A 25,074-nucleotide genomic window follows, 5' to 3' on the forward strand; every position below is an offset into this window, starting at 1 on the left:
CTTGTTTAGCCGCCGCCCTGCCTGCGGTGCGGGGCGGCTGGCTGATTATCGGAGGCTGAGCTGCTTCCACGTGGCTCTCCGTGCCGCCGCCGATCAGCTGTTGCTGCGGCTGGGGGCTGCTCGCTCCTCCCGTCCCGCTCGTTGTTGCTGCCGGCAGGGATCGGGCTGGGGAGCATACAGGGGATTCCGGCCCCGTCCGCACCGAGCTCGGCACGCTCGAGGGCGATGCCGCATGTGCGGTGTCCTCCGGTGCCGGCAGGCTGCGTGCCTGCGCGCTCTGCACCGCCGGTTCCCCGGGGGTCGGTGCCGCTGCCTGCGGTGCCGCCAGTACCGGCGTTTGCTTAGCCGCCGCCCTGCCTGCGGTGCGGGGCGGCTGGCTGAGTATTGGAGGCTGAGCCGCTTCCACGTGGCTCTCCGTGCCGCCGCCGATCAGCTGTTGCTGCGGCTGGGGGCTGCTTGCTCCTCCCGTCCCGCTCGCTGTTGCTGCCGGCAGGGATCGGGCTGGAGATACTTTCCTCCGTTTCTGCGCTGATGGAGTGAGGGAGGCAGCTTTCCTTTTAAGGGCCCCGGAGGGTCCCTCCTGCTGCGGCCGCTCCGGCGCTTCTGGCTGGAGGGCCTTGTCAAGAAGCAGCATTCTTTTTTTTTTTTTTTTTTTTTTTTTTAAAGCCTGAAGAGGACATTGTTGGTGAGTCTTTGTGTTTTTAAGTGGGTACTTAGCACCTTCTTTGTGCCGTTTTCCCCGTCCGATGGCCTGCCTTAGCAGGAGGGCTGATAGCCCTAGCTCCTGGCCTCCGGCGCTTGTTACTGGGACTGGCTGAGCTGTCCCTCTCCTAGCTTGTTCGTTGTTGTTTTTTTTTTTTTTTTTTTTTTTAACAAAATAACAACCGGCTAGCTTATAGTAGCCTAAGTGCCTGAAAAAACTTTAAGAAAAAAACAGATAAAGCCGTTGAATACACTACTTGGCCTTAGCCTAGTTGGATTCCGTCTGCAGCCGACGGCGGTTAAGAGGAACTGGCGGGGACCGGATCGCGCACATGGCCGGGAGCGCGCGGGGGAGCGGCGCGCACCGGCGCATGCGCGGTCCGGCAGAAACTGCTTGGAAGATCCGATCTGCGGCGCCGGGCGAGCCCGACACCTAATGTGGAGCACCCACGGGGACACTCGAAGAAGAAGGTGAGCTTTCGTGGGACAGACCCACTTCTTCAGACCATATCCAGACCAGAACAGACTCAATATTTAAGACATTTAAGACAATATTTAAGACAATATTTAAGATCTTCCCCCCCACCCCTCCACTCTCTGATTTGCTCACCTTGATTATCTTTTTCTGATTTGTCCTCCTTGCTTACTGTTTTTGGTTCTCTGTGTCTTAAATATTGAGTCTGTTCTGGTCTGGATATGGTATGAAGAAGTGGGTCTGTCCCACGGAAGCTCATCTAATAAACTATTTTGCTAGTCTTTAAAGTGCTACTTGACTGCTTTTTATTTTGATCCAGTATTCTTCCATGGGAAGGGGGTTATACAACTAAGCCTTCCCACCCTATAGGAAAATTTATTTAAGCTATGAGAAGCTATCAGTTTTTATCTTCAGCCTGCTTTGGAATCTGCTTGACACATGCTAAGAGGAAACAAAGAACTATGAAAGGATGTTGACCCAAATCAGAGCAAAAGAACAGCTCTGGTTTGAAGATTTTGCCTCACATGAGAACAGTTATGTAGGGTAAGAATCTACATGTGAGTTTTCTTAGGGGAGTTAGAACTAGCCATACATTTTCATTTCATTTTAGTAAGTTATTTTGAGCTGTCTGTTTTCAGTTATAATCATTTAAATCCTACTCTTTATACTTAATAAAACTCTTTTGTTTAGGATCAAGCCCACTGTGAAAATTATTATTTGGGGGGCGGGGAGCTCCAACATGCATATCTCCCTTTCATTGATAAAGGGGGTTTACCTGATAAGCCCTCTCTGTGCCCAAGTTTTGCACAGAGACAGATTTATTTGGGGTTTTAGTTGCTTGGGTGCTGTGTGCTCGAGCTCTGTCCTCTCAGAGCTGAAGTGGATGAATGTCTGCATTGTTCTGCCAGGGTTGGCTACCTCAACTCTGTGCCTTGGGTAGGGGAGACCAGATGATCTGGCCCAGCAGGACAGGGCGGTGGCAAGCCACCGAGAACAAGGCGGCAGGTGTCAGTAGCAAGATCAGCACACTGGAGAATCATCCCAAGGGGTCTTAATTGAATCCCAAAACCACAGGAAGTCAATATTGTCTAGCGCATTACTAACACTTTCACTGCCTGCTGGGCTCCTAGAAGACATTTAGCGATAAATTACAGCTAAATAACAGCACAGAACACTGAAAGCCAGGACTGGTGGCTGTAAATAAACTTTATGGAACCATGGGAAACTTGGCCACTCCCATGATAACTGGAGATCTGCCTAAATAAAATCATGCTGAATTACAGATGTTATTGGACTCACGAGTGTTGGATTAAATGACAAAGTAGTATGGCCAAACTACTTCCATCTAAGTGTCAAAACCAAAAGTTAAATACCATACATTAGAAGCACAGTAAACATTTTCATATCTGGCAGCCCGGGACTGAGAGGTTGCCAGATATTCAAATATTCTGGTTAATAGAGAGATATACCTAGCAATGAATAACACTTAAGAAAAACAAGATTAGATATTAAGAAACAAACAAAAATGTATGCAGGGAACTTTATTTACCAATGGTAGTAGTATTGTACACTGTAAACTTATACCGCATTTGTTGTATTTATTTGTATTCACTCTCACTATATTGTACTTACAGAAAACATAATTAAAATTTACTTATGATTAAATTGCCAGTTATTTGAGAGTTCTGAATGATAGAATGCTGGATATCAAATAGTTCATTGTATTTCCTTCCAGCATTTTGGATATGTAGGTATGACAACTGCACTTTAAGTTGATATAATGAGTTAGTATGATTAACTCCTATGATGCTGGTTACACGCCAGATGGGTTTACATTTGGTGAAAGGAGAGGTGAGAGTCACAAGAGCAGAAACTGAGCTATTTGCCTGGCTCCCAGCATGAGAACAGAGAGAAAGGAAAGGATGGGCATTGAAATAAAGATACATCTAGAGAAACACTGCCAGTAACAGGCAATGTCACTACAAATAAATTTGGACTAACAGTCTCTCTCTTTTCACAGATTGTGCGTTGCACCACAATATGCAACATTAAAATTCAGTAGCCAAAGGTATCGTGAGAAGTGATTTGTGAATGAACCAAAACCCCAAACAGCAAAGGTAAGGACTGGAGCTTTTCATGTACAGCTCCTTTTTCAATTTAGTATTTTGCTATTGTACAGTGAAATGTCCCTCATTGTTCTAACAATGGCATTTGCCAGGCTTCTTGTTATATGTCAGCAGAGTTCACCATGGCTATGAAATTGGAGTGTGCAGTGCCTGGGTCTGGAAAGTGTGACTTTGGGGAACCTGCAGTATGCTGAAAGCCTCTTGCCAAATGTTGTTAATTGGCCAACTGACATAAAAAAAGGTAGCTCATTTAAATATCTGTATGTTGTTAAACAAAATCGTAAGTTAAATATAACTTAATTTTACTGTGTTCTGATTTTAAACCATCCTTCAGCATTGTATTTCTTCACTATGGGGTACTATACATTTAAGTAGTGTCTTTGAGCCTGAGGCATGAGCTCTGTTAGTACATTTATGGTGGTCTCAATAGCAATACAGCTTGCATTTTGAGGGGAAAAAAAAAACAAACCAAAATCTCCCACTCCAATAAATGGTCACTTTAGAGCCCCAGAGGGAGAAAGAAATAACACTGACACAGAATAATCTTTTTTCCAACTAGAAAAACTCCCTCCAAGACCAAGTGGATACACAGCAGTAATGTGGGAAAAGGATGAGCTGCCCAAGGGGCCAACTTGCCCTGTGCCTATAATATATGTGATAACAGGCACAGTTTTTATGTCAATTTTAACTAAAGTTTCTAGTTGGATTTAGAAACCGTATTTCCTAGGAGAACTGTACGTGCATGTCAAAGAAAATAATCAGTCACTCATATGGCTGCAAAGGTTGGGGGAGGGGAGGGAGATTCCTGTTGGACACAGAGCTTTTACATGTCTCATTTCCTAACAAGGAACATGGTGCAGGAGGTTGTTTTTTTTAATCCTTCCCTGGCAAACTTACACCCTTAGCTGAGGTCTCACTAGCTTGACAGAAATTCTAAAGCAAACATTAATATAGCAAAATTGACAAACAAAAGTGTCCTTCTTTCCTTTTCACTCACTCTTCTATTGGGAAAACAATGGCACCTTCAAGGCTAGTAGATTGATTTGGGCATGAGCTTTTGTGGGCAATACCCTCTTCATCAGCTGCATCAGATGAAGTGGGTTTTACCCACGAAAGCTGATGTCCAAATAAATCTGTTAAAGTGACACAGGACTTCTCCTGTTTTTGCAGATACAGACTAGCATGACTATTCCTTTGAGTCTTCTCTTGGGATTACTGCCTACCAAGCCTTAATATAGATAAAAGTGCACTTCTGTGATTTATTAATTTGTGGGTGAGGGGCAGATGTTGTCAGTCTGACTATTTTCTTTCTACATATCCTGTCTTTCAGTCTGGTATCATGCACTGTAAATGATGGCTTGTTACATTACAAACAGGTGATCAGATTTCCATGACAATTTACAGACTCAATTACCAGTATTAGCAGAAAAAAGTAGAAATGGAAGCCATAATGATTTTAAAACACGTCAGTTAATAATCAAATGCAATACCCTCATTGTTTTTTTAGTTAGCTGCTGACGCATTCTTACAAGGATGTTGTGGAAAGGGCATAGGCAGCTGGATATTTGTAACTAGGGTTGACTTCTTGACTCATCTTTTCATATTCCATTCAGGTAGCACAAGCACACACAAATAATAATCAGGCCCATGTAAAATACATTTTGCTTTAAAGCAGCCAAGGGCACTCTGAGCTGCAGGCACATTCCTTTTCCAATTCTTGTTGCTTCTTGCCCTTTAAATCCACTGCAAGCATTGGTGCCCTGACATGAGTAGCACTACTACAGCTGGAGATTGTGAATCAAATTCATCCCTGAGTAAACTCCACTTTAGTAACGATAAGCCAAAGCTGAATTTGTCTGTCTGATAGGTGACTGCAGTGGCTCTTTCAGTACACAATTCTGTTTTGATACTATTCAAATTATTGCACTTTACAGCATAAATATTTATTAAAAGGTTGCAAGGAGAAAAAGAGTATGTACAGGTTGCAACTCCCTGGTTTAGCATCCTCTGGACGTCAGTGGAGGCATGTTGCTGGAGCAGGGGAGGTTAATGTCTCCTGTCCCTCACCGCCTCTGACCATGGCTCCCTGGATCTCTGGCAGCAGCTCACCACCACAAGTGAACCCCCCACAGCCCCAGCACTCTGACCCCAAAGGGCTACTAGGGGACACTGGTGCTCCATCCCTGGCCTGGGGGGGCGTGGCTGCTGGGGGAAGATGGCACTCCAGCCCCAGTCCCCCGCCAAGGCTGCCAGAGGAAACTGATGCTCTGGCCCTGGTTCCCCACATGGGGCTGACAGGAACACCACATCCAGCCAAGACTTGCTGCCCCTCTCCTTCCCTGGCTCTCTGGTACAGGAACATCTCTCGTCCTGCTGAACGAGGGATGTTGCCAGACCAGAGTGTGCCAGTTTTAGGAGGTGCAACCTCTACTAAGCCCCAGGAAACATTTCAACTGAAAACAATGAGACATCAAAAATAGGAAAGCAACGAGATTTCATTTGTCTCTCAAAAAATCCACTCATTATAATAATAATTACAACTTCAGTTTATTTTCCCCATTTCAAGTAATTCCTTATAAATCAGAAATCAATTACTAGCAGTGTTCCTGAGGCAAGCACCACTTCAGTTGCAAGAAAAATAAGCACTGATAGATAATACATCAACACCAAACTAGTCATCTAGAGTAAGCACAATCTTAAGAAAAATTCATAATTGTATTTTGTTCACCAGCCACCAGCACCCTCTAAGAGGAAAGCCTCAACATCTATTTTGTCCCATCAACATTCTCTCCTGTGTGAGTCCAAACCTAATTTTCTATTATTGTTACCCATATGCATTACGATGTGTGCACATACATACAATCTTGCAGAGTTCAACTGCTCCATTTGTTAGCTCCTCCACAGTGCAAACAACCGTAAAATGTACACAGTAGAAAAAACCATAACATTTCACTATAAACTAAGGGCTTTTTAAACATTAAAGTACCACAAGCTCTTTCATAGCAACAAAAGCTGTTTGACTTTACAAACAGTTCCTCTTGAACAATTAGCAGAATAGCTCCAGTTAATTTACACAGGCATAAACAACAGCACACAACTGATGTGTACTCCATTTCAGAGCACTCTCTTAGGAGTACATAGTCAGCTGCAGCCACTCTTGAATGTTCATGTTGATGAGGCCGTCTCCATCTTGGTCCAGGGATTTAAAGGCTCGGAACATGCCATCCAGTCGCACCATGCAGCTGATGAAGTTAGTGAAATCCATGTTCCCATTTTCATTGGAGTATCTGCGAATGATCATTTGGTAGAGCTGTTCGTGCAGTTGGAACCCTGCAGCCTTGAAAGCATCTGGCAGCTGAGCTCGCTCAACAGTTCCCGATTGGTCAGAGCTGTGTTCTTTGTACACACATTGCCATTTCTTGATGTTGCTCCACAGGTACTTAAACTCCTCAAAGCCCAGTTTGCCAGTTGTGTCACTGTCCATGACTGACACCAGGCTCCGGCACGTGTCCAGGCTGAAGCCCTCCGTCTTCAGGTCTTTATGTCGAGCAACCACCTTGTTTAGAATGTTCATCAATTCGGTTGCGCACACTTCCATGTCGTCTCCAGCCAGCTGCACAAACAGTCGGTGAAACTGACGCTCCTCCTCACTCTCACTGGCTTCCACATTCATGAAGTGGCTGTGAGGAGGTGGAGGTGGTTCTGGAATGTACTCAGCTGCTACCTCACTAACAATGTTGACGAGGCCTCCAACAAGCCCTCCAAGATTTCCCTCTCCTCGTCCACTTCCTGCTAAAAGACCCTCAAGGCCTCTCACAAGACTCCCTCCACCACTGCCCCCTCCACCGAGCAAGGACTGAACAAGGAACATGATGAATGTTTTACAGAGAACTGACCAGATGTGAGCAGAAAATCCTGCGGCCTCTGAGAGCTGTAACGGAGTCTGAGCTGCGTGTGAGCAAAACACAGATGATGCGTCTGAAATATTAGTGTTCACCAAGTCCAGACATGTCTGGTGCAGCCTTTGGTTGCCTGAGTATCATCAGCTCCCTGCTCCACGCCCTGCTTTTGACACATATTTCTCTCTCTGAAGTCTTGGGTGTTTTTATTTTACAGCTCTGATTTGTTTTATCTGATGTGAAACTATCTTAATGTAGAACTGTGGGGTTGAACACCAGGTAGATCCAAAAAGTTCAGAATGTCCTTAGTGATACTTCTTATTCCAACTGCAGTAGTTTCAGGGTGAGTAATGCAACATTACAAAACACCACAGCCAAAGTTAGACAACTTTTCACTTTACTTCCTAACACGACTGGCTCTGTTTACTGTAGTAGTAGTAGTAGGCATCCTTCGATCCTGAGGGATCATGGGTTTGCGCCCCATTTGGACTGATTCGAGCAGCGTCTTCTGTGGCTGTGCAATCCAATCCGGGATCGGAAGTCCTTTCCGCACTGTGAGCAGCAGCAGGCAGATGTCGCTCTGGTATGACGGGCACGGATCTTCCTGAGGGCTCTCCTGTCTTCTGCTTCCTTCACCAAGGTAGTTTCATACATAACAAGAGCTTCCTTCACTCCCTCTTTCCAGGCATGCCTGTCTGAGGCAAACGAATGCCAGGTGTTCACACTGATACAGAGAGCGCTGAGGTCACGCTTGCACATGTCCTTGTAGCACAATTTAGGTCGCTCTTTTGGCCTCTTTCCAGATGCCAGTTCGCCGAACAGGAGGTCCTTCGGTATTCAGCCATCCATCATGCGTGAGATATGGCCCAGCCAGCGCCTATGCCTCTGAGAAGGGTGAACATGGAGGCAGTGCCTGCCCTCTCAAGCACTGCGCTATTGGGGACCTTGTCCCGCCATGAGATACTGAGTATGCACCTAAGGCAGCGCGTGTGGAATGCGTTGAGCCGCTGCTCTTGTTTTGAGCGCAAAGTCCATGTTTCACTGGCGTACAGCAGTGTGCTCAAAACACAGGCTGTGTAGACCTGCACCTTGGTGTGTACAGTGAGCTTATTGTTAGCCTATACTCTCCTCATCAGCCTGGAGAACGTTGTGGTGGCTTTTCCAATGCGCTTGTTGATCCCGCTATCAAGTGACAAGTTGTCTGAGATTGTCGAGCCTAGGTACACAAACTCATGGACGACTTCCAGTTTGTAGTTTAGCATGTTGATAGATGGCTTGTTACCCACGTTTTGGCCCATCACCTGGGTCTTCTTTAAGCTGATTGTGAGGCCAAATTCCATACATGCATCCATAAAGCGAGTTATGAGCGACTGCAGTTCCTGCTGAGTGTGCGCAGCAATAGCTGCATCATCAGCAAAAAGGAACTCCCTTAGATGCTTCATAAGCACCCTAGTCTTCGCTTTAAGCCTCGACAGTTTGAAGAGGTTGCCGTCCATTCTCGTGCGGAGAGAGACACCCTCTGTAGCAGTTCCAAAGGCATATTTGAGCAAAACTGCAAAGAAGATGCCGAACAGTGTTGGAGCCAGCACACACCCCTGCTTCACTCCGCTGAGAATCTCAAAGGGTTTGGATGTGGATCCATCGTATGAGACGGTCCCCTTCATGCCTTCATGGAAGGCCCTAATAATGCTGAGCAGAGTTAGGGGACAGCCGATCTTACCAGAATCGCAAACAGACCTTTTCTGCTGACGAGGTCAAATGCCTTGGTCAGGCTGATGAAGGCAACATACAGAGGTTTGTTCTGCTCCCTGCACTTTTCTTGTAGTTGCCTAACAGAGAAAACCATGTCTATGGTGGACCGTTCAGCTCTGAACCCACACTGAGACTTAGGGTAGACTGTCTCCGCAAGAACATTGAGACTCTTCAGAACAACACGTGCAAATAGCTTCCCCATAGTACTGAGAAGGGAGATGCTGCAATAGTTGTTACAATCGCATTTGTCACCTTTGTTCTTGTAGACAGTAACGATGTTAGCATCCCTCATATCTTGCGGTACGCTGCCTTCTCTCCAGCATTGGCAAAGTATTCCATGCAGCTCTGAAACTAGGGTACCATTGGCGCGTTTGAGGATTTCTGAGGGAATACCGTCTTTCCCTGGGGCTTTTCCAGAAGAGAGTGCTTTTAGTGCGTCACTGAGTTCCTCCAAGGTGGGCTCAGCATCGAGTTCAGTCATGGTGGGCAGAGGCTCGATGGCATTCAGGGCTCTCTCTGTAATTACGGTCTCTCTGGCGTACAACTGTGAGTAGTGTTCCACCCAGCATTTCATCTGCTTGGTTCTGTCCTTCAAGACCTCGCCTGAGGCCGACTTAAGTGGGGCAGTCTCTCTTTGTGATGGACCGATGGCCTGCTTGATCCCATCGTACATTCCTCGCATGTTACCAGTGTCCGTGGGCTGCTGAATCTTGGAGCAGAGCTGGAGCCAGTAATCATTGGCACACCACTGAGCAACCTGCTGCACTTGACTCTGAGCAGACCAGAGTGCCTGCGGGTTCACCTCACTGGGAGAGGACCTGTATGCAGCCAGTGCCTGTCTCTTCTTCTTAATCGGAGTGTCAGCACTTCAGTATGGGCTTCAAACCAATCAGCAGACTTGACTGTCTTCTTCCCAAAGGCAGATATCACAGTACTATAGATAGTGTCCCGTAGTTGTTCCCATCTCTTGCTGATATTAGTGTCGCCCAGGCGGGGCAAGGCCTCTTCAAGTGCTTGGACAAACTCGCATACTTTTGAAGGGTCACGAGTCTTGCCAGTGTCAATGCGCAGCCTCCCTTCCTTTTTGGAGTGAAAGAATCTTCGCAGCTGGATGTGCACCTTACCACATACGAGCAAATGGTCAGTGTCACAGTCTGCGCTGTGGTTGCTACGTGTCACCCTGACATTACCTAAACGGCTGCATTTGGTGAGGATGAGGTCAAGCTGGTGCCAATGTTTCGATCTTGGGTGTCGCCACGAAACTTTGTGCTGGGGTTTGACGTTGAAGAATGTATTGGTTATGCAGAGGTCATGCTGGGAGCAGAGTTCAAGGAGGCACTGTCTGTTTTTATTCATTTTCCCTGTTCCAAACTGTCCCAGACAGGATGGCCATCTGTGGTGGTCGCTGCCAACTCTGGCACTGAAGTCGCCAAGGATGAATAGCGGCTCATGGGAAGGTACTTCACTGATGGCAATGCTAAGTTCATCATAGAACTTGTCCTTAATTTCCTGGGAAGAAGTTAAAGTAGGCGCATAGACGCTGAAGATGTTGACCATGCCCACTGGTGTTTGAAGCTGGATTTTCAGCATTCTCTCAGTTCCCACATTTGGTGGTATGACTGAGCCAACTAGGCTGTTTCTGATTGCGAAGCCAACACTGTGTTTCCTGGTCTCTTCTGGAGGCTTCCCATGCCAGAAAAAGGAAAAGTCCTTCTCCCTGAGACATCCAGAGAACGATAGCCTTGTTTCCTGGAGGGCCATGATGTCCATCTGCAGTCTTCTCAGCTTGTTGTTAATGATTGCTGTCTTCTGGGGGTTACTAATGCTCTGTAGGTCTTCTGTAAGGCCTGGAGTCATGGTCCTTACATTCCACGTGCCTAGCCTGAAGGCTGGATTATATTGTTGCTTCTTTGTTTTGCTTGGTGTAAGGTTAACAATCCACCTGTCGGTGATTCCCTACGCCCCACACACACAGTGGAGCAAGTGGACCGTGGCGAGGCAGCACCTACTTGGCTGGGGGCTGCCCAGCTTGAGGCGGGCAGTAGTTGCCCAATGAGATCCGAAGACCTCTCCCACCATCGGAAGTAACCCCTGGTGCCTCACTCTACGCCAGTCGAGTGCAGTGGCTTAATACTGGTAACTGCTGCTTTCAGTGTTGTGTCACCGCTCAGAAAAAGATGCTGGAGTGACCTCTTCAGGGCGCAAGCCTGGGCAAGTAAGTTTGAAGAACCAGCTGATGCCCAGCAGCAGGTTCCCCCTCTCCATGCCACTGATGTAATCCAAGGGAAAGGGGAAAGCCAGTAGAGCTTGGCACCAATGTCGTCGCAGGAGCTGCCAGAGTGAAAAGATATTCTTTAATTATGTCAGAGTTCAGTGCTGTACTGACAAATTAAAGTCATTTGCATGTCCAAATAGGTGCAGTGTGACCGGCAACCAGCCACACCAGAGGGTCTTTTTTTTTCTTTTTTTTGAACAATAGAGCTGGAAGAGACCTAAAAAAGCCATCGAGTCCAGCCCCCTGCTCTAAGCAGGACCAAACCCATCAGATCAGCCCAGCCTGGGCTTTGTTGAGGTGACACTTAACACCTCCAGGGATGGAGACTCTACTACTTCCCTGGGTAGACCATTCCAATGCTTCACCACCCTCCTAGTGAAAAAGTTTTTCCTAATGTTCAACGTGGACCTTCCCAACCACAACTTGAGACCATTGTTCCGTGTTCTGCCATCCATGACCACTGTGAACAGCCTCTCTCCAGCCTCTTTGCAACCTCCCTTCAGTAAGTTGAAGGCTGTTATCAAGTCCCCCCTCAGTCTTCTCTTCTGCAGACTAAACAGTCCCAATTCCCTCAACCTTTCTTCATAGGTCAAATGCTCCAGCCCACTAATTATTTTGGTCGCCCTCCGCTGGACCCTCTCCAGTGTATCCACATCCTTCCTATAACTGGGGGCTCAGAACTGGACACAGTACTCCAGATGCGGCCTCAGCAAAGCCGAATAAAGAGGAACAATCACTTCTTTGGATCTACTGGCAACACTCTTCTTGATGCAACCTAATATGCCACTAGCCTTCTTGGCTACAACAGCACACTGTTGACTCATGTCCAGCTTCTCATCCACTACAACTCCCAGGTCCTTTTCTGCAGAACTACTACGGAGCCAGTCGGACTCCAGCCTGTAGCAATGTTTGGGATTCTTCTGGACCAAGTATAGGACTCTGCACTTGTCCTTATTGAACCTCATCAGATTTCTTGCAGCCCAGTCTTCCAATTTGTCTAAGTCACTCTGGATCCTGTCCCTACCGGATCCTGTCCCTACCCTCCAGCGTATCTACCTCTCCCCTTAGCTTAGTGTCATCCGCAAACTTGCTGAGGGTGCAATCCAGCCCCTCATCCAGGTCATTGATAACTATGTTGAACAGAACAGGACCCAGAACCAAACCTTGGGGCACTCCACTAGAAACCGACCGCCATTCTGACATCAAGCTGTTGATCACTAGCCACTGGGCCCGACCTTCTAGCCAGCCTTCTATCCATCTTACCATCCATTTATCCAATCCATATTCCTTTAACTTGCTGACAAAAATACTGTGAGAGACCAAAACAAAAGCTTTGCTAAAGTCAAGATAAATCACATCCGTTGATTTTCCCCTACCCATAGAGCCAGTTATCTCATCATAGAAACTAATCAGATTGGTTGAGCATGACTTGCCCTTCATGAATCCATGCTGACTTTTCCTGATCACTTTCCCCTCCTCCAAATGCCTCAAAATGACTTCCTTGAGGAGCCCCTCCATGATTTTTCCAGGGACTGATGTAAGACTGACTGGCCTATAGTCCCCTGGATCATCCTTCTTCCTTTTTATAAAGATGGGCACTACATTTGCCTTTTTCCAACCATCCGGGATCTCTCCCGATCTCCATGACTTTTCAAAGATAACGGCCAAGGGTTTGTCAACAACATACGCCAACTCCATCAGAACCCTAGCATGAATTAGGTCCGGGCCCATGGATTTATGTACGTTTAGTTTTTTTAGATAGCTCCTAACTTGTTCTTTCCCCACCAAAGGCTGTCCACCTTCATCCCACAATGCATTACTTATTGCATTAGTCCAGGAGCTGTCCTTGTCCATGAAGACACTGGCAAAGAAAGCGTTAAGTACTTCAGCTTTCTGTACATCATCTGTCACTGGGTTACCTCCCTCATCCAGTAGGGGCCCCATGCCCTCTCTGATCACCTTCTTCTTGTTAACATGCCTGTAGAAACTTTTCTTGTTATCCTTCACATTCCTCGCGAGTCGCAATTCCAGTTGCACTTTCGCCTTCCTGATAACTGCCCTACATTCTCGAGCCATACGTTTATATCCCTCCCTAGACATCTGTCCAAGTTTCCATTTTCTGTAAGCTCCCTTTGTGTCTCTAAGTTTTCCAAGGATTTCCCCATTAAGCCAGTCTGGTCTCCTACCATATTTACTTCTCTTGCTGTGCATTGGGACAGTTTCTTTCTGCGCCTTCAATAGGGCTTCATTAAAATACTGCCAGTTTTCCTGGACTTCTTTTCCCTTCATGGTAGCATCCCAGGGGATTCTGCCCATCAGGCTCCTGAAGGAGTCAAAGTCTGCTTTTCTGAAGTCCAAGGTGTGTAATTTGCTCCTCTCTTTCCTTCCTTTGGTCAGGATCCTGAAGTCTACCATCTCATGATCACTGCTTCCCAGGTCATCCCCTACCTCTACCTTCCCTATTAGTTCTTCCCTGTTTGTAAGCAGTAGGTCAAGCCGCGCACGACCTCTGGTCGGGTCCTTCAGCACTTGTACCAAGAAGTGATCTCCAACATTCTCCAGAAATTTCCTGGACTGCTTGTGTACTGCCGTATTGGTCTCCCAGCAAATGTCAGGGTAACTGAAGTCCCCCACGATAATGAGAGCCCGTGATCCAGAAACTTCCCTCAGTTGTCCAAAAAGAGCCTCATCTACCTCATCATCCTGATTTGGCGGCCTGTAGCAGACACCAACCACCACATCTCCAGTGCTGCCTGTGCCACTAAGCTTGACCCAAAGATTCTCAACAGGCTTTTCTCCCTCTACGTACTGGAGTTCCAAGCAGTCATAGTGCTCTCTTACATACAGTTGAACCTCTCCTCCTTTTCTCCCTTGCCTGCTCTTCCTGAACAATTTATACCCTTTCATGGCAGCGCTCCAGTCATGTGAGTCATCCTACCAAGTCTCTGCTATCCCAATCAAGTCATAGTTCTTGGACTGGGCCAGGGCTTCTAATTCCTCCCGCTTGTTACACAGGCTTGTGGCATTGGTGTACAAACACCTTAGATAACCAGTCGATCTCTCCGCCCTCCCTACTTGAACCAGGGGTCCACCTTTGTTGTACATTCCTCTTCGCATTTCTTCCCGGCCTCCAAGTTCCTTTCTACCCACAGGGTTTCGGTCACCTTCCCCCAGTGAACCTAGTTTAAAGCTCTTGGCCTCCCGCTTATTGCGATGGCCACAGCCTCGTGGTCAGGATAGTGCAGTCTCATGTTTTATCTGTGGCTTCTCCCCTACAACTGAACAAGAGTCAGGTCTGATGGGGGTTTCTACGCCAGGGTCCCCTGTCCAGTCATTTTACTATCTGAGATTTTGATGGCCTTTTGCTGGTTACAAAAATGGGTGAGGCTCCCGCCAGTGATCTGCAACTCCCTGACCCATTTCCCTTCTTTCCCCAAACATCTGCAGGCAGGCAGAAGAGGGTGCAGATGAGATGCTCAAGCCAGACTGACATGAACACGAGCATTACCCTTGCTATCCGGAACCCAGAAGATTGGATTTTAAGCACAGACAATGTTATTTGGGGCAAGCAGATAGAATTCCCAATGCTCCAGGACCCTGCCTCAGGCAGCCATACTTTAAACATTATGCTGCAGGCATGGAGGGTGATATTCAAAAGACTACAGCTTGCTCCACACATGGGAAAGCTCCAGCTTGGGGAAATGAAGAGCCTTAGCCAACAGTTTCCTAGAAAGAGACACTATGATCTTTGTAGGACAGCTTGAAGTAAATATAGTCTATGGTGCTGAAACGTTCATGTATGCTTCCATGCACTTCCAACACAGTCTACATTTAAAAAAAAAAATTGGACCCTTCATTTTCTGCTGATGAATTTGTTCATATCTGGACAATCACAAAACAAGTTGTGTCAAAGCAATATTGCACAATTCCTTGACAGGGAGGTTTACTAAAAGCAGGATCAGAAAGAACATGCTGAGTTTGTGAAACTCCCAAAATAAAACATGAACAACTGATCCCTGAGTGCTTGCAGCACAGAGTGCAGAATGGCAGACTTTCAAAATACAGCATGTTTTCACAAGCGTGAACGTGTACTTGTATTACATGTTCTGGTCTCCCTCATGCATCTGGCAAAGTGGGTCTTCGCCCACAAAAGCTTATGCTCCAAAAAATATGTTAGTCTGTAAGGTGCCACAGGACTTGTTTTTGGGCTCCCTCAGTTACCTGCAGCCTTACAATCCTTTCAGTTTTTAATAGTAATGCTTGGCTGTAACAGAGCACAGAATTTCACCCACTGAGGTAAGCAAAGTTAATTGATTTGTCTAACAAACTCCAAGTTGTTGCCATCTGATGGCTGTTCAGTGGCCTATGTGAAAAAAGTGAGTCCAGTTGCTAATTCACAGATACATTCAAAGACTCATTACATCTAGCATCTTTGTAGACCAGAAAGATCTGGTGTAGAATGTGCAGGGAAGACTGAAGGAGAGGTTACTCACCCTGTGCGGTAACTGCAGTTCTTCCAGACGGCTGTCCCCGTGGGTGCTCCACCTTAGGTGTGTCAGCACTGCTGCACCCACAGGCTGAAGATTTTTGTAGCAGTGCCTCTCAGCCGGCTGCCTGCATGTGCAGAGCACAGGCTCGAGATGCCTGTGACAGCTACTGCTAATGTGTGGGCAACCTGTCACCTCTGTTCTTCTCTGATCTAGATGCCTAGGTAGAAATCCGAAACAGAGGGGAGGTGGGAAGGTGACAGAGCACCCACAGGGTAACCATCTTGAAGAACTCCAGTTACTACACAGGGAGAGTAACCTCTCCTCCTTCGAGGATCCCCATAGGTGCTCCACCTTAGGTGGCTACAGAGCAGTTCCGAAGTTCAGAGTGGGGATCTTTGTATTTTATGTGTCGGTCGATAACAGTATGGAGTGGCCGAACTTGGTTTAAGAGTCAGAGTAAGATTGTATGGCATAGTGACAAGTAAAAGTATGTGCAGAGGCCTGTATTGCCATTCTACACATGTCCTCTGCAGATATGTCCTGGAGAAAGGCAGTAGATGCGGACACTGCCTGTGTGGACTGTGCCCAAAGATTAGCAGGAGGCTGTTTATCTGTGTTAGCATAAGCAGGTCTTATGCAGCTGGAAATCCACTTAGGGAGTCTCTGTTTGGAAATGGGCATGCCACAGGACCTGTAGGCCATGGAGACAAACAGTCGAGCTGTATTAGGGAAATCTTGTGTTCTTTGCAGGTAAAAGGTCAGTGTTTGCAAAATGTCCAAGGTATGGAGGGACCTGTGCTCATCATTGGCGTGTGGTTTGGGGAAGAATACCAGGAGGCAGATTAGCTCATTACGATGGAACGAGGTGAGCACTTTCATGAGGAACTTAGAGTGTGTACGTAGTACCACTTTGCTAAAGGTTGTGTAGCGAGGCTCTGACATGAGAGTGCTGATCTCTCATACCCTGTGTGCTGATGTTATTGCCACAAGAAAAGCTACCTTCATGGAGCAGGGTGCAGGTGGCTCATGATTTGAAGGGTTTCCCCATGAGATATGAGAACTAAAGTAAGGTCCCATGCTGGTGTTGGTTCCTTAATCGAGGGAAACAGGTTTTAAAGGACCCTCAGGAATCATTTGACTGAAGCGTGAGTAAAGACTGAACAGTCTTTAATTGGAAGGTGGAATGCTGACATGGCAGTTGTGTGGACCCGGATGGTGCTTACCAGTAGGTTCATTTGTTGCAGATGAGTCAAGTAAATGAGTATTTGTGGAAACCCTGATGGCACAGGGTCACATGACTGTGATTGGCACCATGATATAAAACTCTGCCACTTCTGAGAATAAGTCTTTCTTGTTGTTGGTCTTCTGCTGTTTTCTAGGATCATGCAAACCTGTGGTGGGCATAGGAGCTCAGGCCCATCAGTCAACCAGGTACCATGTATGCAGGTGGAGATGGTTGACGGCTGGGTGGTGAATTGAGCTGTTCTGTTGATTGAAGAACATTGGAACAGGAGGGAAGCAGTGAGGATGATGCCTGGAGAGAAGCAGCAGAGCAGGGAACCAGGTTTGTCTGGGATATCTGGGAGCTAGGAAGATGACCCGAGCTCCATCCTGTCTTATCTTGCCTATTACTCTCTGAAAGAGGGGTGTCGGTGGGAATGCACACATCTAAGGTGCATTCCGTGTGACGTTGAATGCATCCCCCAGAGAGTTGTGGTCTATTGCATGTCTGGAGCAGAACAGGGGGTACAGAATGTTGGCAGCTGTGGCAAACAGGTCTATCATTGGGAAGCTCCACTTATGGAAAGCCGGTGAATGGAGGACTTATTTATTTCCCACTCATGGTCTGTTAAGAAATATGACTGAGATTGTCTGCCAGTTTGCTGTTCTTGCCCAGGATGCGAGTTGCAACAATGTGAATCTGACGGAGGATACACCTCTCCCAGAGTAGTACTGCTTCCTGGCAGAGTTGTTTTGAGTGCACCCCACTCTGTTTGTTTATATATTTCATGGCTGTCATATTTTCTGTTAGAATGCACATGGTAGTGTTGGAACTCTGGGTGGGCACTTCCATGCACATGCACCGTACTGCTATCAACTCTAGGAGACCGATGTGTTGCAGTTGCTTGTTTGGGATCCATGTACCCTGGGCTTACTTGATCTCCAAGATGAGCATCCTATCCCAAGAGGGAGGTATGCAATATGATCACGAGCATAGGAAAGGGTCTCTGGAAAGGCACTCCAAGCACATATTTTTGGGTTGTGTCCACCAAGTGAGGGAGTTCCTGATCTCGTTCAGAGGGTGTAGGTGGGACCTGAATACCACTCTGAACTATGCCTGCCTGGGTCTTATTCGTAAACATGCGTGTACCACCAATATCCCTGCTGCCAAGTGACCTATGAGGCATAGGCATTGCCTGGCAGGTACGGTCAGTGAAAGCTGCAGACCAGTGACAAGGTCTTGAATCATCTTCAGCCTGTGTGGTGGAAGAGAGGCTGTAGCAGTCTGGCAGTCTATGAGCGTCCCTATAAATTCGAGTCTTGGGGTCGCTGTAAGGGTGCACTTTTGAAGGTTTATGCACAGACCAAGGCTAGAGAAGAGTGTCCTGGTAAGTGACATTGCTTGCTCATTCTGTGCGCGGGATTGGCCCCTTATCAGGCAATTGTCTAGATAGGGAAAGGTGGTTACTCCCTCTGTTCTCAGGAATGCAGTAACGACTGCCAGCACCTTTGAAAAGACCCTCAATTCTGTACTTAGGCTGAAGGGAAGCACCCTGTAGTGGTAATGTTGATTTGCTATGGTGAATCTGAGGAAATTCCTGTGTGCTGGGTGACTGGACATATGGAAGTACGCATCTTGCAGGTAGAGAGTGGACAGCCAGTTCTGCCCTTGCAGAGCGGGGATAACAGTGGCTAGCTTTACCATCTTGAATTTTTGACAGAGAATGTGCCGGTCCAGGCACCTGAGGTCTAATAACGGTCTCCAACCCCTGAATTTTTTTCCGTGAGGAAGTACCTTGAATAGAGTCCCATTCCCCTGTTCTCAGCGGGTGCCTCTTCTAGGGCCCCCAACCAAAGTAGTAGTTGTGTCTCTTACACGAGCAGCAGCTCATGAGATGGGTTCCTGAAAAGGGACAGTGAAAGGGAATGGGGTTAGGGCTTGGAGGAAAATGTGTTGAAGATTGCCTTCTCCTAGGCTGCTTCTGGCATCGCCTATTATTGAATTGCCTGTTATTAAAGGCCAGTGCCTTGTATCTGTAGTTGGACTGTCTGTTCTGAGGGCACTTTGAGGTGGTCGAATGGAAGCCCAGAGTACACAAAGTTACCCTTGATTCTTTGATGAAGCGTAAAGTCTCATTTGTACTATCAGCAAGGAGGCGAGACATCTCAAAGGGCAGGTCTTGCACCGTGGCCTGAACCTCTTTGGGAAACCAGGACAGTTGCAGCCCAGACACTCACCTCATGACTACTGCAGAGATTAGGAACCTGGCAGCAGGATGTGCTGAGTCTAATGCTGATTGCAGGGCTGTTTTCACAATTAGACAGCATTCGCTCATGAGCATCTTGTATTGTTCTGTTTCGTTGTCAGGAATTGCATCAGAGAAGATGTAGAGATAGTCAAAAACAAAATTGGGCAATTTGAAATTGTAGGTTGGCTGAGGAGTATGCTTTCTTCCCCATTGCGTCCAGCCTCTTCCAGTCTTTGCCCCCAGGGTTGACCCTATAATTGTGTTGCTTTCCCCTCTGACTTACTGCATGCATTATCAATGAGTTGCAGTGTGGGTGAGTGAAAAGGAATTCTGCACCCGGGGATAGTGGTAGAGGGGGGCAACACAGTATTTGTGCTCTAGCCTCTTTGAGCTGGGCATAATTGAGGACGGGTATTCCAGAGTTTGGCTGGCTCTAGCAGAGCCTCATTAGTGGAGTTGCCAGTCTGTTGTGTGCAGATGTCTGGAGAATGTTTGTCAATTTGCATTTGAAGTTCCTTGATGCTGGAAGGGGTATTTTGAGTCTGTGTGTGACTCTCCTAAAAAGGTCCTGAAAGTACTTGGAATTCTCATCTGAAGTGGCAAGTTGTACCACTGAAGCAGTTGACGATGGGGACAACAGGTATGGAGAAATGGGAGAGGGTAAACGGTCCTCCCCCCCCCTTGAATGTCAGGCACATTCTTTGATCTCAGATAGCCTTAACGTGGTTGATGAATGCTTACTGCTGCGGGGTCTGCCCCTCTGCACCAGGAAAGCTTGTGGTATGGGCTGCGGCCAAGACTGTTGTCTGCATGCCCCCCCATGCGACCCAGTGGCTACGTCTACACGTGCCCCACACTTCGAAATGGCCATGCAAATGGCCATTTCGAAGTTTACTAATGAAGCGCTGAAATGCATATTCAGCGCTTCATTAGCATGCGGGCGGCAGCGGCGCTTCGAAATTGACGCGGCTTGCCGCCGCGCGTCTCGTCCAGACGGGGCTCCTTTTCGAAAGGACCCCGCCTACTTCGAAGTCCCCTTATTCCCATGTTCCTTCGAAGTAGGCGGGGTCCTTTCGAAAAGGAGCCCCGTCTGGACGAGACGCGCGGCGGCAAGCCGCGTCAATTTCGAAGCGCCGCTGCCGCCCGCATGCTAATGAAGCGCTGAATATGCATTTCAGCGTTTCATTAGTAAACTTCGAAATCGAAGTTTGGGGCACGTGTAGACACGGCCAATATGGCCAGGCTGGGTGGTAGAGGTGGGAGAGCCCAGTGGTGTTGCCAGTGTTGTGGCTGTGGCAGGTTTGGTTGCCTCCTTGCACTTACTGAGGAGGCATGTAGTCCTCTGAATCTGAGAAACTAAAAAATTAGTTGCCAGGCATCACAGTAGGAGAGCCTCAAGCTATGTAAAGAGCTCTCAGCAAAGAATGCTTGTAGTAGAGGTAATAAACAGCTCCTCCATCAAAGTGTAAGGGAGGAATGGTGGTGGTGGGGGAATCAGTAATGGAGACCCCTGCGTCAATGGTACTGAGGGGAGAGAAGCGGCAGTAGTGGCTGACAGAGCTTTGGTGCTTCTCTGGTATCAGTTTCTCAGAGCTTCACCCTGCACAGGCTTGAGAAGTGAAAGCAAATGCCAGTGTGGGCTTAGTCTGCTGAGCTGAGGCAGATGGCTTGCCAAAGAGCTCCACTACTTTAGATAACGAGGGTTTGGACCTCTCCTTCTCTTGCCTCTTAGATGAGGACAGCCGGGCTGCCCCCTTAACTGCAGGGAGTGTGGCAGCACGGTGTTTTGAGGTGGTCCCTTGCTCTTGGGAACACAGAGCCTGTCAGGGCATATGACCTCTTCCTGCCTTTGGGGGATTCCCCCCTTTTTGTCGGGCTTGCCAGTGCCAGAGGCCTGTCACTCTCAAGCTCCTGTGGGCTGCATCTGAGGGGGTAGTCCGTTTGTTCAGCAGGAGCTGAAGCCTGCTCCATTAGCCAGATGTGGAGATGCTGCTCTCTGCCTCTGTGAGATCGGTTTGAAAGGCTCCTGCAGTGAGGACAGCCTTCCATTCTGTGCTGGTGTCCCAAGCCCCAGACACAGCGAGTGTGGCTGTCTGACAGAGGGACTGTGACACCACAGACAGAGCACTGTTTAAAACCTGGGAAACTGGGCATGAGTGAGTGGCTGGCTGCGCTATAAAGTGGACCTGGCAAACGGCTGGGGCAACTGAAGACCCAGCCCTTGTCAGCAGCTCTCCTTGTTGTCAGTTTCTTTCTTAAGCTTTCAAAGTCAGTTTGATGTTTACAGAGACTGTTTAAAGACTCTTCTTCTTCTCTTCATTGTTTGAATGTTTGTTTTAAGGTCTGAGGGCGCGAGAGGCAAATGCCATCAGAGCTGGCAGTGAGAAGAGAAGAACAGAGGTGACAGGTTGCTCACCTATAAGCAGTAGTTGTCACAGCACCTCGAGCCTGTGCTCTGCATGAGCGAGCAGCTGGCTGAGGGGCACTGCTACAAAAATCTTCGGCCTGCAGGTGCAGCAGTGCTGACATACCTAAGGTGGAGTACCCATGGGGACCCTCAAAGAACTATTTATCTGTAGATAAAACAAAATGGCAGAAACGTAGCACTTTAAAGACTAACAAACCAATTTGTTCAGTGATGAGCTTCTGTGGGACAGACCCACTTCATCCGATCAATCTCATTTCCAATACAGACTGACAACTGGAAATGAGACTGATCGGATAAAGTGGGTCTGTCTCACAAAAGCTCATGACTGAATAAATCATTTTGTTAGTCTGTAAAGTGCTACATTTCTGTACAGACTAACATGGCTACCCCTCTGTTACTATTTATCTGTACATGTTGTCTTGCCCGCTCCAGTCCAGGGCTTGGAGCTCTTGTGGTGTCATCTGCATGTTGTGCTGTTGTACCACTGCTTGTGCTGTACCAGGTCTAGGACTAACCAGTGGACTTCATTGTTCCAGGACTGGAATCTTACAAGCAGCCCATTAACTTAAATTTTAACTCAATCATAGAATCACAGGGTTGGAAGAGACCTTGGGAGGTCATCAAGTCTGACTCCCTGCTCAAAAAAAAGGCAGCCACTGGTTTCCTCAAAGACTGGTTGGCAATTTACTACTTTAGGCTGCGTCTACACGTGCACGCTACTTCGAAGTAGCGGCAGTAACTTCGAAATAGCGCCCGTCACGTCTACACGTGTTGGGCGCTATTTCGAAGTTGAAATCGACGTTAGGCGGCGAGACGTCGAAGTCGCTAACCCCATGAGCGGATGGGAATAGCGCCCTACTTCGACGTTCAACATCGAAGTAGGGACGTGTAGACGATCCGCGTCCCGCAACATCGAAATAGCGGGGTCCTCCATGGCGGCCATCAGCTGGGGGGTTGAGAGATACTCTCTCTCCAGCCCTTGTGGGGCTCTGTGGTCACCGTGGGCAGCAGCCCTTAGCCCAGGGCTTCTGGCTGCTGCTGCTGCAGCTGGGGGTCCGTGCTGCATATACAGGGTCTGCAACTAGTTGTTGGCTCTGTGTATCTTGCACTGTTTAATGAAAGTGTGTCTGGGAGGGGCCCTTTAAGGGAGCGACTTGCTGTTGAGTCCGCCCCGTGACCTTGTCTGCAGCTGTGCCTGGCTCCCTTATTTCGATGTGTGCTACTTTGCCGTGTAGACGTTCCCTCGCTGTGCCTATTTTGATGTTGGGCTGAGCAACGTCGAAGTTGAACATCGACGTTGCCAGCCCTGGAGGACGTGTAGACGTTATTCATCGAAATAAGCTATTTCGAAGTTGGGTGCACGTGTAGACGTAGCCTTAGTGAGCAGGACTTATACTTACAAATATATTTAGAGAAAATGATTTGTAAGAGAATGTTACAAAGACCCCTTATTTCAGGCAGTGCCATAAACCCTTACCCTATCGAAGAGTAGGAAGAGCTCTTTGAGAACATCTGAGACAGGCAGCTTCAAGTAATCAGCAAACTCCTCAATTCCAATCCGTCCCCCTTTGGAAGCACTTGCAACAGCAGCAAACTTATCCAATTGATCTCTGATACGATCCCATTTTAGACTACAAAAATCAGAGGAAGACATAATTAACTTCTCTGTAGCAGGGCCCAAGAGAGATAGAGTTTTCATAGCAAATTAGTGATTGTACTTTCCAAAGCAGAAAACTGGCTAGACTGGAGTATGTCGTATACTAAAAAGGCAGTATTTTCAATGTGTGATTTGATACTGAAACAGCATTTAAAACCCACTTAAAAACTATTTGGTTTTACTAAAGATAAATCTGTACTTAGTTGTCTCTGCACTCACTGGGAAGAAGATCAGAGTTCATTAAAGACAACACTTCACTGTCTTAAATTTGGATTACCTGAGCCATCACTGTTTCATGTCACAGCATTAGGTTACAAATAGGAGAAGACAATTAACTCATCTCACATTCAGCTAGGAAAAGTGACAGTACCTTACCCACAACTCAGAGGAAGTTTGGTCCAATAATTTTGGTACAAAGCGACACTTGGGAGGTTCTATTTTCCGCTCTGGTCCAAATTTCCTGTGTGTGACTAGTGGGTGTCTCTGTGCCTCAGGGCCCTATCTGTGAAATGGGGCTAATAGCACTTCCCTACCTCACGGGGTGCTGTAGGGATGAATACATTGAAGATTGTGAGATGCCAAGCAGGGGATATTAACTACAACAGGCAGATTCTTACTTCCTCACATGGGCACACAGTTCAAGCCACAATTAAGCCCATGTGGGCCTTCTTCTTATTTAATTTCTACAAAGACTATATTGCCTTTCAAATCCTAAAATACATTACATAACATCAACTCATCACCAGGCAATTTGTCCTCTGCTGCAGGAGAACATTACTCAGCATTCCGTGTTCTCTGAAGTCACTGAAAAACTCTGAATAGTAAAATCTCTCTTACTTTAGCTTCTTGCTGATTTTGGTAAATTCCACCAGGCCTGCTTCCATGGGCAAGGTCAGCTGTCCTGCTGAAATCATGAGTCTGCAGTCTTCAAAAGTATGGTCTGTAACTGGCACATTCAATGCCCTGAAATATTGTAGACAGACAAACATCTTAACAAGGAGAATTTTGAATCTTACTTCCCCAGCCATCCAAATCTTCCCCTGTACTGGTCTCAAAGGTGATATGTGAACAGGCAAGATGAGAATTTACCCTTGCACCATTAATATAGTTGCTGGGTCAAATTCTGTTCACAGTTACACCAGTGTAAATCCAGAGTCATTGCATTCAAGACATTTGTTTGAGATTTACATTGCTGAAAGAGAGCAGAATTAGGCCCATTGACCATAGCAGAGAAAACAATCTGGGCACTTATGTCTTGTCATGCAAATAATCACCCCATTTTTTTAACCAATTAAATGCACTGCAGTGGAACACAGGACAATTAACTTAAGTCAGTTATAATTGGCCAATTTAGAATTGTATAGTTACAGAGGCATTTATACCTCATGCAATTCATTTAGAGATTCAAATACAAAATGTAGTACTCAGGTGAATCCTAGCTTTTCAATTACTCCCTGAAATACTTCAGATCCCCAAAACAGTTCAAAATATGGCTGAACAGGTGCCTAGTATATATATGAAGAGTTCTTGGTAAGCTTTTTTATGGATACGTACATTGCCATGGTATTACGGACTCTGTTTGCAAAAAGAGTAGGATCCTTTTTCTCTTCCTCAGTAGGAACATGAACAGGCAGAAACTGAAAAGCATAATTTGTTCAGTAAATCCGCACAGCCACTAACTTATTCCTGATAGAAAATGAGCAGGGTTTTGCATCATAAAGGGGAAAACACACCAGTCAAGCAATTAAGTAATCAGCCTCTAGAGGTCTCCATAACCTTAGAAACAGCTCAGGTTTTTAA

At 47.0% G+C, this 25,074-nt stretch overlaps 2 protein-coding genes across 2 annotated transcripts in view; both read right to left on the bottom strand.

Annotated features, from left to right (window-relative positions):
• The window catches only part of LPCAT2 (lysophosphatidylcholine acyltransferase 2), a 110,746-nt gene that overhangs the window by 17,336 nt on the left and 68,336 nt on the right, over positions 1 to 25,074 (bottom strand). The window contains exons 9-11 of the mRNA XM_075008329.1: positions 24,829 to 24,911; positions 24,112 to 24,237; positions 23,095 to 23,248 (exon numbers count right to left, since the gene is read on the bottom strand). Of these exons, the coding sequence (XP_074864430.1) occupies positions 23,095 to 23,248; positions 24,112 to 24,237; positions 24,829 to 24,911 (363 nt within the window). The remainder of the gene's footprint in view (positions 1 to 23,094; positions 23,249 to 24,111; positions 24,238 to 24,828; positions 24,912 to 25,074) is intronic.
• On the bottom strand, positions 5,865 to 7,704 carry CAPNS2 (calpain small subunit 2). Its single transcript, XM_075008330.1, has one exon. It carries the CDS (start codon positions 7,172 to 7,174, stop codon positions 6,431 to 6,433), a length of 744 nt encoding a protein of 247 aa, XP_074864431.1. The 5' UTR covers positions 7,175 to 7,704; the 3' UTR covers positions 5,865 to 6,430.

The sequence above is a fragment of the Carettochelys insculpta genome, chromosome 14, assembly GCF_033958435.1.
Source record: "Carettochelys insculpta isolate YL-2023 chromosome 14, ASM3395843v1, whole genome shotgun sequence".
NCBI lineage: Eukaryota > Metazoa > Chordata > Testudines > Carettochelyidae > Carettochelys > Carettochelys insculpta.